This window comes from Sinocyclocheilus rhinocerous, unplaced genomic scaffold, assembly GCF_001515625.1.
Source record: "Sinocyclocheilus rhinocerous isolate Xijiao unplaced genomic scaffold, SAMN03320098_v1.1 scaffold449, whole genome shotgun sequence".
NCBI lineage: Eukaryota > Metazoa > Chordata > Actinopteri > Cypriniformes > Cyprinidae > Sinocyclocheilus > Sinocyclocheilus rhinocerous.
In genome coordinates, this window is record NW_015652285.1 from 322,187 (window position 1) to 336,531 (window position 14,345).

General features: G+C 35.1%; 1 protein-coding gene across 1 annotated transcript in view; it reads left to right on the forward strand.

Annotated features, from left to right (window-relative positions):
- LOC107714380 (signal transducer and activator of transcription 4-like) overlaps positions 1-13,128 on the forward strand; it is a 17,367-nt gene extending 4,239 nt beyond the window's left edge. Inside the window, exons 4-24 of the mRNA XM_016520202.1 lie at positions 361-459; positions 753-845; positions 953-1,031; positions 1,140-1,225; positions 1,495-1,646; positions 2,414-2,572; positions 2,745-2,837; positions 2,955-3,014; positions 5,034-5,054; positions 5,281-5,371; positions 5,816-5,860; positions 6,090-6,173; positions 8,115-8,213; positions 8,409-8,544; positions 8,725-8,777; positions 8,876-8,970; positions 9,242-9,378; positions 11,119-11,310; positions 11,793-11,838; positions 11,958-12,060; positions 12,434-13,128. Coding sequence (XP_016375688.1) covers positions 361-459; positions 753-845; positions 953-1,031; positions 1,140-1,225; positions 1,495-1,646; positions 2,414-2,572; positions 2,745-2,837; positions 2,955-3,014; positions 5,034-5,054; positions 5,281-5,371; positions 5,816-5,860; positions 6,090-6,173; positions 8,115-8,213; positions 8,409-8,544; positions 8,725-8,777; positions 8,876-8,970; positions 9,242-9,378; positions 11,119-11,310; positions 11,793-11,838; positions 11,958-12,060; positions 12,434-12,448 — 1,938 coding nt within the window. The 3' untranslated portion in view covers positions 12,449-13,128. The remainder of the gene's footprint in view (positions 1-360; positions 460-752; positions 846-952; positions 1,032-1,139; positions 1,226-1,494; positions 1,647-2,413; positions 2,573-2,744; positions 2,838-2,954; positions 3,015-5,033; positions 5,055-5,280; positions 5,372-5,815; positions 5,861-6,089; positions 6,174-8,114; positions 8,214-8,408; positions 8,545-8,724; positions 8,778-8,875; positions 8,971-9,241; positions 9,379-11,118; positions 11,311-11,792; positions 11,839-11,957; positions 12,061-12,433) is intronic.
- The last annotated feature ends 1,217 nt before the right edge of the window (positions 13,129-14,345 follow it).

Below are 14,345 nucleotides of genomic sequence, written 5' to 3' on the forward strand. Positions count from 1 at the left end.
TAAATAGAGAGAGAGAGAGAGAGAGAAATAAGCATAAAGACAAGGAGTGTAAGATAAAACATTCACATTAGCAAATTATGCTGTAGATCTTATTTTCAAAGTTCTAAGTTCAGAGTTCAAATTTCAAAGATCTTACATTTTCAAAATTCTATTGATTGCAAACCTCTGCAGTAAACCTCAATGGATACCGATTCCACTCCTTTTTTTACTTGGAGTTAGATTCCTCTGCTTTTCACACGTATGGCAAAAAACCTTCAAGCTGAACAGATACTCATTTATTTTCACCAGTGTACTTTGAGGTGTGACTAGAAATTCCCAGTCTCACATCAGTGAGTAAATGCTGTTGCGTAACTCTTTCAGGTAAAATACAAGGTGAATCCTCTGCACATGGCCGCTGTCATCTGTAACTGCCTGAGGGAAGAAAGACGCATCTTATCCACAGCCAGCATGCAGGAACAGGTACTGCCAAGACACACGTGACAAACAGCATGCAAAAACCACATATACCCCATGCAACTATGTTGTTAACCAAGCTTCAGAGTTTTGCAATGTACTCACATGATAATACAGTATACCAGTGTGGGATCCAAAAGGTGCTTCAGTCTGACCTAGTTAACATGGCCAATATTACAAATGCACTTATTCAATTTGTGACCTAGTACAATACATATTTGATTCATTTCATGTTGTCGTGTTTAGGATGTATACATTTAGATCTTCTGTTTTCCATGTTTCCATTTCATGAATGGCAGGGGCCACTGGAGAAGTCAATGCAAAACTCAGCCGCTTTGGAGAAGCAGAAAGTTCTTGACAACAAAGTGGCAATCATAAGAAGCAGTGTTCAGGTAATTTACCTCCAGTATTGCTTTCCGTTATCACAGCTTTGGAGGTTTAGGTATATGAAAGAGTCCAGTGTGTGACATGTGTCATTATTTCTACATGCTTTTTTCAGATGCTGGACCAGGCTGTGAAGTATCTTGAGGACATGCAGGACGATTTTGACTTTCGCTACAAAACACTCCAACTTCGAGGTAAGCCATTGTATGACCTTTGATATTTTCCAAAAATGCCACCCTCCTATCGTTTTATGACATAATAAAGCAAATAATATAATATGGGCAAATATATATATCCTGTAGATCCAGTTGAGAGAAATTCTTTATCCATGAAGCAAGAAGTCACTACACTTCAGGAAATACTGAACCGCCTGGATTTCAAAAGAAAGGCAAGTGTATCTCTACTCTGACAGTACTCTTTTTTTTATTGTTTTACTTCACAACCATTTCCTTTCTTCTTGTTTGTTAAAGGTTTTGTTTACTTAGATTGTATTATACTTTTGAACTACCCTGGGAACTTCCTGCCTCAGACGGGTGACTTTGAGTGGTTTTCACACGTCTTTGGTACATTTCGCTCAGGTGTGTGATGCCACTATATATGTTGTTGTTGGCTGGTCATTGTTAACCACTATGTTTGCACTTTGTTTTACCTTTGCAGGAGATTTTGTCAAAGATTGCAGATGTTATAAAGGAAATTGATGCCTTGATTTCCTCCCAGCTCAACCCTGAGCTTAAGGAATGGAAACGGAGGCAACAGATCGCATGCATCGGAGGACCAGTTCTGATAGGACTGGACCAGCTCCAGAACTGGTATAACCCTTTATAACATAAAGAAATAGAATAAAAATATATATACAATTTAAGTTATGCTGTTTAATATAGATTATTGTTTTAAATGTTGTCATACTAATAAGACTGTAACAATGCTCACAGCAAAGACAAGAAGGAGGAAAAAATGTGTGATGTATACTACTGTTCAAAAGTGTGGGGCCAGTTTGATTTTTTTTTTTTAAAGAAATTAATACTTTTATTCAGCAATGATGCATTAAATAGTTCAAAAGTGACGGTAAAAACTCCATTAGAGATTCATCAAAGAATCCTAACAAATGTCCGCAAAAATAGCTTTCAACATTAATAATAAGAAATGTTTCTTGAGCACCGAATATTAGAATGATTTCTGAAGAATCATGTGACACTGAAGACTGGAGTAATGACTGCTGAAAATTCAGCTTTGCCATTGCAGGAACAATTTCAAAATATATTAAAATAGAAAACGGTTATTTTAAATTGTAATAATTTTTTACAATATTACTATTTTATATTACTGTATTTTTGATCGAATAAATGCAGACTTGGTGAGCATAAAATACTTCCTTCAAAAACATTTAAAAAATCTTACCGACCCCAAACTTTTGAAGGGTGTAGGTCTTTCTAGGTGGTTGCTAGGCAGTTGCTAGGATCTTCTGTCTGGTTTTGAATGTGCAAGGGTGTTGTTATGGTGTTTTTGTGGTTACTAAGAGATTGGCCTTGTTAAAATTTTAATCAAGCCTAATTTTTGTGTGAAATCTCTTTTACAGGTTTACCCTGACAGCCCAGAGTCTTTTCCAGATGAAAAGACAGCTAGACAAACTGGGTGAGCTGATCCTGAAAGTCACTTATGAGGGTGATCCAATCCCTCTCCAGAGACCTCAGATGGAGGAGCAAGTCAAATACCTCATCTATCACCTCATTAAAAGGTAACATTTAGGGATTTCATGTGATTTATGAACAATTAAGGCACAACAGTTCACTTTGTGTGGCTTATAGTGCCGTAAATACAGTACATGAAACTCAAAGAATGCAACACAATAGAAAGGCTGTGCTTGGTGACCAGGAAACCTGGATAATCTGTCTTGGTCATGTTCGCAGCTCATTTGTGGTGGAGAAGCAGCCCTGCATGCCTACACACCCTCAGAAACCTCTAATCATCAAAACACAGGTGCAGTTTACCACCAAGGTCAGGTATGAACCACAGCCTCCACCAAACTCTTCATGTAAACAAGTCTGATTTCACAAGGAGTTGACTGCCTTTAGTTGAACACAAATATTGCCCATTTAATTTCACTTTTTTCTTTTCAGATTACTGGTTAAGTTACCTGAGGTGGATTATCAACTCAAAGTCAAGACAACATTTGATAAGTATGTTTCCTGAATTATGTCTACATTTCATCTTTATAACCTGGGTCATTCATGTCATGCAATACATTTGCAATAGTTACAATAGAGTGCAATACATCAACTTATTACCTTATTAAAAAGAAATATGCTTGTGATGTAATATGAAGAAGTGTGTAAAAGGGTAAAGCAGACTTAAAGCTGCAGTCCATAAGTTTTGCCTCTTTGTCGCCATCTCTGTTTGAAAACCTGGAATTGCAGCTGTGTGCGGAATTATCTAGCTTGCATGGGTTGTGAGTCGGCACGGCTCCAGTGCTGATGTATCTAATGTTCTGAAGAGTATGTGTGGAAGATATTTACTGTACTTCGCAGTCACAGATTCTAGCCTGTCTTGGAATACGACCCAAATAAGAATTTTCACCGTATATTGCCATCTGAACAAGTAAGTAACAAGTCTGCCACGTTTGTTCTGACCAACTGAGGAAAAAAGCATTACCATAAATCTCGCTACCAATGGTGATTCAATCTAAAGATCGGTTAGCTCATATCACATCAAACCGTTCAAATTATTATTATTGTTATACTTCATTCTCAAATGATTAATGTTAACAACATCAGCATTGGTGACTATGAGTATAGTGTGTATTAGCGTGTAGATTTCAATTTCTGCACAGTCTAATCTAATTGTCATACTCTTCGAATTTCATATTAAGAAATTATTTTAACCCAAAAAGCAAATTATGCTCCCTTCGAACTGGTTTTCTTTAAAATACAAATCTTTGTAATCCCAGGCTATCTGTAATCAGAAGCACATTTATAACTGGAATATAATTTAATTTCATTCACATGTGTTTCATAAACACATAATCCTTTATGGATTACAATCCGTACAATAATTTTACAATCAAAATGATACATTTAATTATTCTGGCTGCTGTGAGAAAAGGCTAATGATCCGCCACCTGCAGGATCCTCACATGCGATAGCCTAGTAGCCGGGACAACTTCGTTGTTTACAGACGTGACATAATGACTGATGTATCTAATGTTCTGAAGAGTATGTGTGGAAGATATTTACTGTACTTCGCAGTCACAGATTCTAGCCTGTCTTGGAATATGACCCAAATAAGAATTTTCACCGGATATTGCGGACTGCAGCTTTAAAGAAGTATGATCTGATTAAAACATATTAATTATAACTTGTTTACTTACAAAATGTTAAATTTAAGAGTGTGGATCATAACAAGATCATAACACACAAAAAAAATTTATGTCTAGATATTATACAGATTATTATTATTATTATTATTAGACAGAGATAAACAAACTAATGCCACAATACACCACATAATATTCATCATAATATTCACTGATGTTGTGCTGTTGTTTTCCTACCACACATGATGTCACTTCCTGGAAGATAATGTCAATGAACTTGCTTTTGTCCAAGTAAAATCTCAAATGCATTTTTGTTATCTTCTTGTTGTTCTTGATATATCTTCTTGTTGTCTAATTTTCGTTAAATAATATTGAGTCCAAGTTTTGACTCAGTTGTTGATGAAGCTATGTTGAATCTATGTTGAGACCAATTAAGTGATATTACAGGAAAAATCTGTAAAAATCTACAAATGGATTAGTACCAAAAACGATATTCCTACGACAATATGCTTTGTTTACCTTATTTTGATTATTATAAATAAATAAATAAACAACTGGAATATTTCTTAGACATTAATGCAATATGCACTCAATCTTAATTAACAGTAGTAGAAAAATATAGACAATTATCTATCTATATCTAAAATAATAATAATCTCTAATTACAATTGTCAATATGTTTTATGGCATTTATGATAGGGACATGAAAACACTGCACACTAGGAATGACCCAACTATTATTATGGCTATAATAATTAATATTACACATTACATGCAAACTTTTGTTTTCACTGTTCACAAGCCATGCGAGCAATGTTTGTATCACAGGTGCATTTAGCCCAACATGACCGTGTTTTTCTACTCTTTTCTATTTTTGTGTGTGCAGAGACCTTCCACCAGGCAAAGTGTGAGTGCACTCAACCTCAAACAGAAGAACCAGCTTCCTGTTGTTTATTTAGGCCAAATCTCAATATGAGTTTTTCAGCTAAGTGTGTGGGGGAGGGGGACAGCAGTGTTTTACATGCTAAATTATATTCATATTCTACATAGCAGGTTACTGTAATTTACAGTACAGTGGAAGTTGTGACTAAACAGAAAATATCAAAACTAACATTACTGATATTTCCTTGTAGGAACAGACAGTTCTTCATCCTCACCAACAACACCAAAGTGATGGATGTTGAGGAGTCGACTGGATGTCTTTCTGTAGAGTTCAGGCATCTGGTACTTCACTCTGAATTCTAGCATTATTCAAGAGCAATACTGTTACTATGGCTTTGGTGTTAAATCTATTTAAAAGAGTTCACCCACTGTAGGAAAATTAATTAGTCATTATTTACTCGCCCTCATGTTGCTCCAAACCTACATTCTGTTATTTTTCCATGGAACTTAAAAGGAAAAAAATTTAAGCTTTTTTCCATACAAGGACAGTTGGTAGTGACCATGGCTCCAAAAAGTGAATAACTTACTCTTTTTCTCACATAAAGTTATTAAATGTCAGAAGACTTGGAATATTTTAGTGTTGTGTGTGTGTGTGATAACTATGAACTGTTGTTAGAATGAGCCGTGTGAAAATGAACATGATGGTGAGTAAAAACCTTTTCATTCTTGGGTGAACTATCCCTTTAAGAGAGGGAAGATATTTTATGAAATGATTGTGTTTTGCAGCAGCTGAAAGAGAGAAAGTGTCCTACTGGAGGAAAAGGAAATGAGGTAAGACTGCATTATTACTAATATCTGCTGCTTACTTTACAGGTGTATCTCTTCTAGTGGCCCATCTTTAAATCTTAAAAGGCCTACGCCATGGCTTGAGCCTGGTTACATGATAGTATTTTTGCCATGTACTGTATGTTGCCATGTCGGTATGGAATACATCATCTTGCCAACAGAGGGCAGCCTCACACAGTATATGCTTGATTTGGCATTTGTCTCTCTATTGCAGGGTCCCCTGTCAGTAACAGAGGAGTTACACTCTCTCAATTTTGAGGCCATGCTGATGTTACAGGGCCTGGATATAGATCTTGAGGTAAGTTTTAGTGTGTAATATTAATGTAATATATATATATATATATATATAAAATACTGTATCCTAATTGCCATATGTGACCATATATAATCAAAAGCATATTTAAAGCTTCATTGAAAATTCATATATATTTTTGTCTATAATGTGTGTGTGTGTGTTTATAAACATTACAGATGATTTTCAATGCAGCTTTAAATAAGCTTTATATATGCTCACCAAGACGGCATTTATTTGATGATGAAATACAGTAAAAACAGTAAGATTATAAAATATTATTAGAATTTAATTAATTAAAAATAATTGTTTTTTATTTTAACATATCTTAAAATGTAATTTATTACGGTGATGGTAAAGCTGAATCTTCAGCAGCCATTACTCCAGTCTTCAGTGTCACATGACCATCATTCGCATTAAAATCATTGTAATATGCTGATTTGGTTTTTGTTGTTTTTTTACTATCATTACTGAAAACTGTTGTTGTAACATTTTTGTAGAAACTGCTATACATTTTTCCCCTCAGGATTCTTTGAATAGAAAACTGAAAAGAACAGATTTATTTGAAATATAATTTCTATAAAAAAATAAATCATGCTTGATCAATTTATTGTATCCTTGCTGAATAAAAGTTTAACATTTATTTACTGACCCCAGTGTTCAGTGGAGATCAAAATTAGAGAACAATCTATAAATACTTGATTTTTTTTCTGAAATAGTCATCGCTCAAAATTTGAAGGAATATTAGCTGTTGGTACACCACTTTTCTGCTAACATGTTTGACAAAATAACCAAGGCATTTCAACAAAAGCCTTTATTTTGTGGAAAACACTATGATCAAAATTAGAGAACAGTAACCACTGTAGCATGAAAGAAGATTGCAACTATAATTTTGGAGGGTTACAGCTGTTAGAAACAAGTAGGGAGTGTAGAGGCTCCTGCTTTGATTGACTTCAGCACATCTGCGGCCGCAGGACATCACTAGTTTCTCACACTGCGCTGGTGTGATCCTGGTCCACTCTTCTTCCACTCTCTTCCATAGTAGAACTTTGGACCAATTCTCCTCTCTCCACACAACATGATCCTCAGCAAAGGTGAGCCTAGCCTGTTGATTCTTTCTGCTGATGAGAGGCTTGGTCACTGCAGAGTGTGCTTTCAGTCCGGCTGAGAAAGATCCATAGTCCATATCTGTTCAGCACTGAACTGGCGAGCAATTCCAGCTGCAGTTGAACCGATTCCTCATTGAGAGTCTCTGCATTATCCTGTCCTCTCGGGCATATGTCTTGCGTGGACGACCAGCCTTGAATGAGGCAGACTTGAATGAATTAGTGTCATTGTAAACCTGCAATATTCGAGAAATCAGATTTAAAACAACAAACTTCTCTCGCAGTGGCTGAAAGGGTCATTCCTTTGGCCTTCATCGGGACCGCCTCCTGTCGCAGGCTTTCAGTCACCTGAGAGCGCCTCGCCATCTTGCAATCTCAGTGAAAATTAGACGAATTCTGCCAGTTAAATAGGGTTTGTCATATAATTAAGGAAATTAGCACCAGGTGCCAGATTAACACCAGTAACTTGGAGGTATCTGTAAGTGTTCTCTAATTTTGAAAAAAACTGCCCTTTTACTCCTGTTAGGATAACTTCAAATAGGACTAAGCAGTGACCTTAAAATTTAGGAAATTGTAGGTTGTTCTTTAATTTTGATCTCCACTGTATTTAAATAAATAACATATTACATATATTATTCTATTTAAATGTTAAGAGAATAATAATAATAAATATAATTGTTTTTTATTATTTAGTTAGACCTACAGTTAAAATTCAATTTAGAACAGCTCTGTAATCATTTGTATGGGAGATTACTGTGCTATTATAAAATGCTTTTATGATTTTTTTTTGTTGTTTCTCATGATCCCGCTCACTGAGTTTTGTATTTTTGTTCATGTGCAGACTTGGTCCCTGCCACTGGTGGTCATCTCAAATGTCAGTCAGCTCCCAGGAGGCTGGGCCTCCGTCATGTGGTACAACCTTCTAACTGACGACCCCAAGGTGAGCTTCTGATGCAGATGCAAAGAATGGATGTCTAGCTTATAGTATCTTGTTTATAGTTTGCAGCACTTGGTAGAAACATGCTTAAGGTCTGCATTTGATCTACTCATGTATTATATGACTAATATAACAAGAGGTGGCAACAGTGGCAAGGCTTGTCATACAGTATTATTTGAACTTCTCTGATATGTTTAGAACCTTGGATTCTTCAGTAACCCTTTGCGGGCAAGTTGGAGTCAACTCTCAGAGGTACTTAGCTGGCAGTTCTCAAGTTTTGCAGGCCGAGGACTCAACAAGGAGCAGCTTAACATGCTGGGAGATAAACTCCTGGGTATGTTTTCTATAAACTTGTTGGTTTATGTGACAATAAAGTATATTTATGTGATTGTCTGCTGCATTACACTGTGTGTTTGATTTTCTCTAATGCTGTTTCATAAACATGCAGTTAGCACAGTTTTTGTGAACGTATTTTGGCCTCCAGCTAAACAGTGTTTTGTAATTGTTTCTGAAGGTCAACATGCTTCTTATAATGACTGCCAGGTTTCTTGGTCCAAGTTCTGGAAGGTAAAATTGAATAAATATTATATGCTCTTGCTATTCTCGAACTGTAACAATTTAAATAAATATGTAAATAAATATGTTTTTTTTTCTGTTGCTGTCAGGAAAACATTCCTGGCAAGTCATTTAGTTTTTGGCTGTGGCTGGACTCGATCCTGGACCTTATTAAGAAACATTTACTTCCTGTTTGGATTGATGGGTCAGTGGCCTTGTCATGGCATTCAGATGCATGATAAACAGATATAACACATATTAGCTCTGTTATTCTGATATGCATGTAATAAATAACAAATACAACTACTGCATAGCATAGTCTATTTTTATTAGATATTTTATCACTGTTTTTTCAGTATATTTATCAGTATATCAGTATATTTGATTGAGATTTCTCTTGATCTGCCATGCTGAATGAAGTTTTTGCTTGTTTTCTGCTGTTTCTCAATGGATTCTGCTATTTTTTTGGTTCTCAGTTACATAATGGGATTTGTGAGTAAAGAGATGGAACGCGCCCTACTGAAGGAAAAAGAGCCAGGGACATTCCTGCTACGCTTTAGTGAAAGTCACCTTGGAGGAATCACCTTCACCTGGGTTGAGCAGGATGAAAATGGTTTGTCTTACATGTTATTGGGTTTTAAAGGAATAGTTCACCAAAAATTAAAATTTGCTTTAAATGTACTCACCCTCAGGCTGTCAAATACTGTATGTAGATGTGTTTATTTTCCATCAGAACAGATTTGGAGAAATGTAGCATTACATCACTTACTCACCAATGGATCCTCTGAAGTAAATGGGTGCCGTCAGATTGAGAGTCCAAACAGCTGATAAAAACATCACAGTAATCCACACAGCTCCAGTCCAGTGAATTAATGTCTTGTGAAGTGAAAATCTGCATGTTTTGACCCTCTGGTATTGTTTTTTGAGGGTCACACTTGTGTTGTTCACAGTCAAAAGTGACAGAACACCTGAAATCAATGTAATATGTTTTTGTTCAATAATATTTTATCTTTTTTATTTCGTATTTTGAGAGAATTTCATTATATCAATTAATATTTGTGCAATAATTATGATTTAAAAAAATTCTAATATTTGTATATTACTTTTCAAGTATGGAAGTATTTTGTGATAAAATGGAGACAATGCCTTAATAATCCAATTTTTGAAGGCAGATTAGTGCCATCTGGTGGGAGTAAAAAAAAGAACATCTGAAATTCTATGGTTTAGCCACTAGATTCTTATATAGCTCTATGTAAAAAGGCTTATAAATTCTGTAGTTGTTTTTAGACATAAATACTTATTTTAATTTTATTAATAAATTCATAGAGACGTTTTTAACGTCAAACCGTTGCTTCTGGTCAAAATACAAGTCCATAATCCTTAATAGCACATCCTCCAGTAAGAAAGTCTGTCTGTTGTCAATCTGTAAAGTCCCTGTTGTTTTCTACTGACATATTTGTTTAGAAATCTTTTTGACTGTTTTCGCTTGTGAAAGGTGCTTGATCTGTTCATAATTCTCCCCTGATTCAGACAAGATTACTTTTTCACTGGAGAAAGCATTATTATGGATAGAGGAGTCGTATTTTAGTCGGAAGCAGCAGTTTGAAGTTAAAAACATCTTAATGATGGATTTGTTTCATGCAACAAACATGCAGCTTTTCACTTCATAAAACATGAATTAATGGAGTGGAGATGTGTGGATAACCTGTGGATTATTGTGATGTTTTTATCAGCTTTATGGACTCTCATTCTGACGGCACCCATTCACTGCAGAAATTAACGCTAAATTTCTTCAAATCTGCTCCAATGAAGAAACAAACTCATCTACGTCTTGGATGGCCTGAGGGTGAGAACATTTTCTGGGTGAACTATTCCTTTAAGAATAACATTCCCAGTACAATCTGTAATGTAGGAAACATTATGTTACAGGTGTCCAATTGTAAAACTAAGATAACAACATAAGAATCCTAACACGTTCTTCTATGCAGTGAATGGTTAAAATATTCTGAAAGCACACACAGGTTAAAGGTTTTAAAGTTAAGGAATTCTTGCCAGGTTAAGCAATTACTGTAACTTCCACACTGAGACAATGTCTTGTATTTGCTGAGGGAAATTCCAGCCTGGAGATGTTCCAAAATTTAGCAGATGCCGTTTACCCTTTTATGGATAGCATTTTTTGTTTCCTTATTTTCAGTGTGCATTTGAGAGTTTAATTGTTCAGATTGAATAATGCCTGAGGAAAAAATATGTTCTTATGCCTGGCTGTTTTGGTGCTCAGTGCATTTTTTTCATTTGTCTTTATTGTATTAAATATGTTGTTAAATAACCTTAAGCACATGTATTCTGCCTACAGGAGACCCAAAGTTCATCTCTGTAGAGCCGTACACGAAAAACCGTCTCAACGCCTTGCCCATTGCTGATATAATACGGGACTATAAGGTCATTGCAGATGGTGTTGTCCCAGAGAATCCTCTGAAGTTCCTTTATCCTGACATCCCGAAGGATGAGGCTTTTGGGAAACATTATAACAGCCAGCAAAACAAAGGTTAGATGTCTGTACATTTATCAGATTTTTAATATTTTAGCTGTGCCCCGTATTTTGTTTACAGACCTGTTACTTTTTGTCCACTACAAAAAAATGTAAAATTGACACCCAAGAAATGGCAGGAATGCATGTACATCGTCACTTCCCATTATATCAGTTTTTTCATATATTGTATTGTTCACTCAATTCATCATGCTCAACCATCATGTTGCCAAACTTATTCTAAAAAAATGAATGTATCTATATTAACAATACAAATTTTCTTAAGGGTAAGCACCTCTTTTCATTGAAGATTTGTTGGGGAAAATGCTATATATATTTATTTTTTTTGAGAGTTTCAGGCCATACTTTATTTTATGTTTTTGGGAAAGTGCAGGATTATAAATATCATGTGCTAAAGTGCTCTGTTTTTTTTTTTTTTTTTTTTACACGTTTTTGTATGTGAAAATGCTAAATGCATTTTTTTTTTTTATCTTTCACAGTTTGTCCTTACATTCAGACACAGTTAGTTCCAATTTCCCATCGGAAGTGAGTATCTTAATTTCTTTCACAACAAGATTTAATTTTGTAATTTGTTTCTTCCCTGTGTTGCATGATTGTATGAACTGAACATTTTTTTCTCTCTCTTCAATGTCCTCAATTCTCAGTGGTCCAGTCCAAAATGCATGTTCCTCTCCTGAACCCCCCATGTCTCCTGGAATGTTTGAAATTATCACCCAGCACATCAGTCCCTTTGAGTTTGAAAGTGCTGTAAGTAACATTTTTAACATATTTTAAAGATGCTGTCATGTGATGATCGTCCATCATGATTTGAGAATAATCCAAAGAGCATATTATACTTCATTAAAAGCAAGAACATCTGACTTGAGTTATCATGGTCAATGTCACACTTAGTTAGTGACTTACAACCATGTGCATTATTCATTCTCATAACCCTAACATTTTGTATATTTAAATTCAACATGGTCTCAGACTTTTAAACCCAGCTGTATATATTACTGACTTTGTTGCTCAGAATCATATTTGTGGGTAATTTGGTGCTGTCACTAATAAGCAGAGCTTATTTAAGCATTATACTGTGACCAGAAAATGACATGACACTTTTTTCTTGTTTACATTGCAGATGAGTCCACCCTAGAAAGGGCAACAGCCACATTTTGTTTGGATCCAAGATTATAGATGGGATCTCTTTATTTTAGCTTATTTTGTTGTTCTTCACTTTTCTGGCTGCTTCATGTCTCTATTTTCATTTGCTGACAGAGAGTGTATATTCAAAAATACTGTCAGTATGAAGATGTATCAGATGTATTATTAATGTCATAATTCTAAATTGCAGCAATTTATTTCTTATTTACAATATATGACTGGTCTCATCTACCTGTAAAATTCGGATTTGCCCAAACCTTAATCTGCCTTAATTTTATAACCATTTTACTCTTTATGTATATATTATGACAAGCATAGTATTATTTTTTAAATAAAGAATTTCATGGTTTATCTATGGTATTAGTAGTAGTAGTAGTAGTAGTAATATAATAGTAATGTGCACTCTTAAAATACAATGCAATATCCTGGCACACTGAGTAGGAATTGTGGTTGTTCACATTATGAGGATGGAAATGTTGTTGAGTGGGCGGCAGCCAGTATGTTACATGTAACATGGGAAAGGTTTTCACCCACATTCTTCCTGTCAGCATATGTGAGGTGTTTGCACTGTAGAATCCAGTAATTTAGAGCTAGAAGTAATCTAATCATGATTTCCTGTATAGTATGTAGATATTAACCTTTATAAACAGAAAACTTCCATTAAAGTCTGTGACTAGATGCACTATGTGCCTGCAATATGATTTATGTCAATTAAACCTCCATTTTTTAGACACCTGTCTGAAAACACTTTTACACTTCACTTCATGTTTTTGAGTTGCAAATATGACATGCAAAATATGACAGTAAGTCTTTTGCATTTCTGCAGCTAGGTGTGCTAACAATTTGACATCTGCTTCATTCCCTTTGGTTTGGCATGCTGGTGTGTGTAAAAAAAAATACTGATGTCTATCAAAATGTCATCAAACAAAACTGTTGACAGAACTATGAATCATAAGGTGATAATAAGTTGGTAAGTTGAATTGAGTTTCGTTTCTGTAACAATCTAGACAATACTATGCAATACATTTTCATGTCCCTGTCAATATCTTAATATACTGGATAAAATATTAAATTCACAATTTAAAAAGTAGAAATCATTTTAGTTTTTATTTTAATATAATAATTAAAGTGATAGTTCACCCAAAAATGAAAATTAGCTCAACCTCGTGTCGTTCCAAACCTGCATGAGTTTTTTTCTTCTGTTGAACACAAAAGGGGATATTTTGAACCAAATAGTTTGACGGTAGCCATTAACATCCATAGTATGGAAAAAAATACTATGGGAGTCGATGGCTACCGTCAACTGGTTAATCACGGTATTCAAAATGTTGTGCTCAACGTAAGAAAGAAACTCAATACAGGTTTGGAACGGCATTGAAGTAGGGATGGGCATTTTTCAAAAATATTCTATTCGAATATTTGCTCATAAAAAAAAAAAAATATTTGAATATTCGTTTATTTAAATTACGTTTAATGAGAAAGACGTTATTTTTAATAATCAACCATTTCTGAACAAGCTTATGATTAGGCATTATACACTACGTTCTACAACAACGTTACATTATATCTGGTTTTCTTTTAGTTGAAAACGTGTATAAACACATATATATATATATATATATATATATATATGGATGTCTCTGTTCTTGCAAACCACAAGCGACAGTGAGTGTTTGCCTCTGTTGCAAAAAGATCCACCTCTGCTTCACCGAACTGCTTCCATATCCTCTGCACCACATCCTGGTGAAGCCTCCATTCCCCTGAGTGCAGAAGATCCCTTGACAGAGCATCCACTATCTGATTGCTTGATCACCTTGATGGTTTAGGTGGAACACTGTCGAGGTGTTGTCAGACCAAAGGAGGACATGAATGGCCAGCCAGAACTGGTA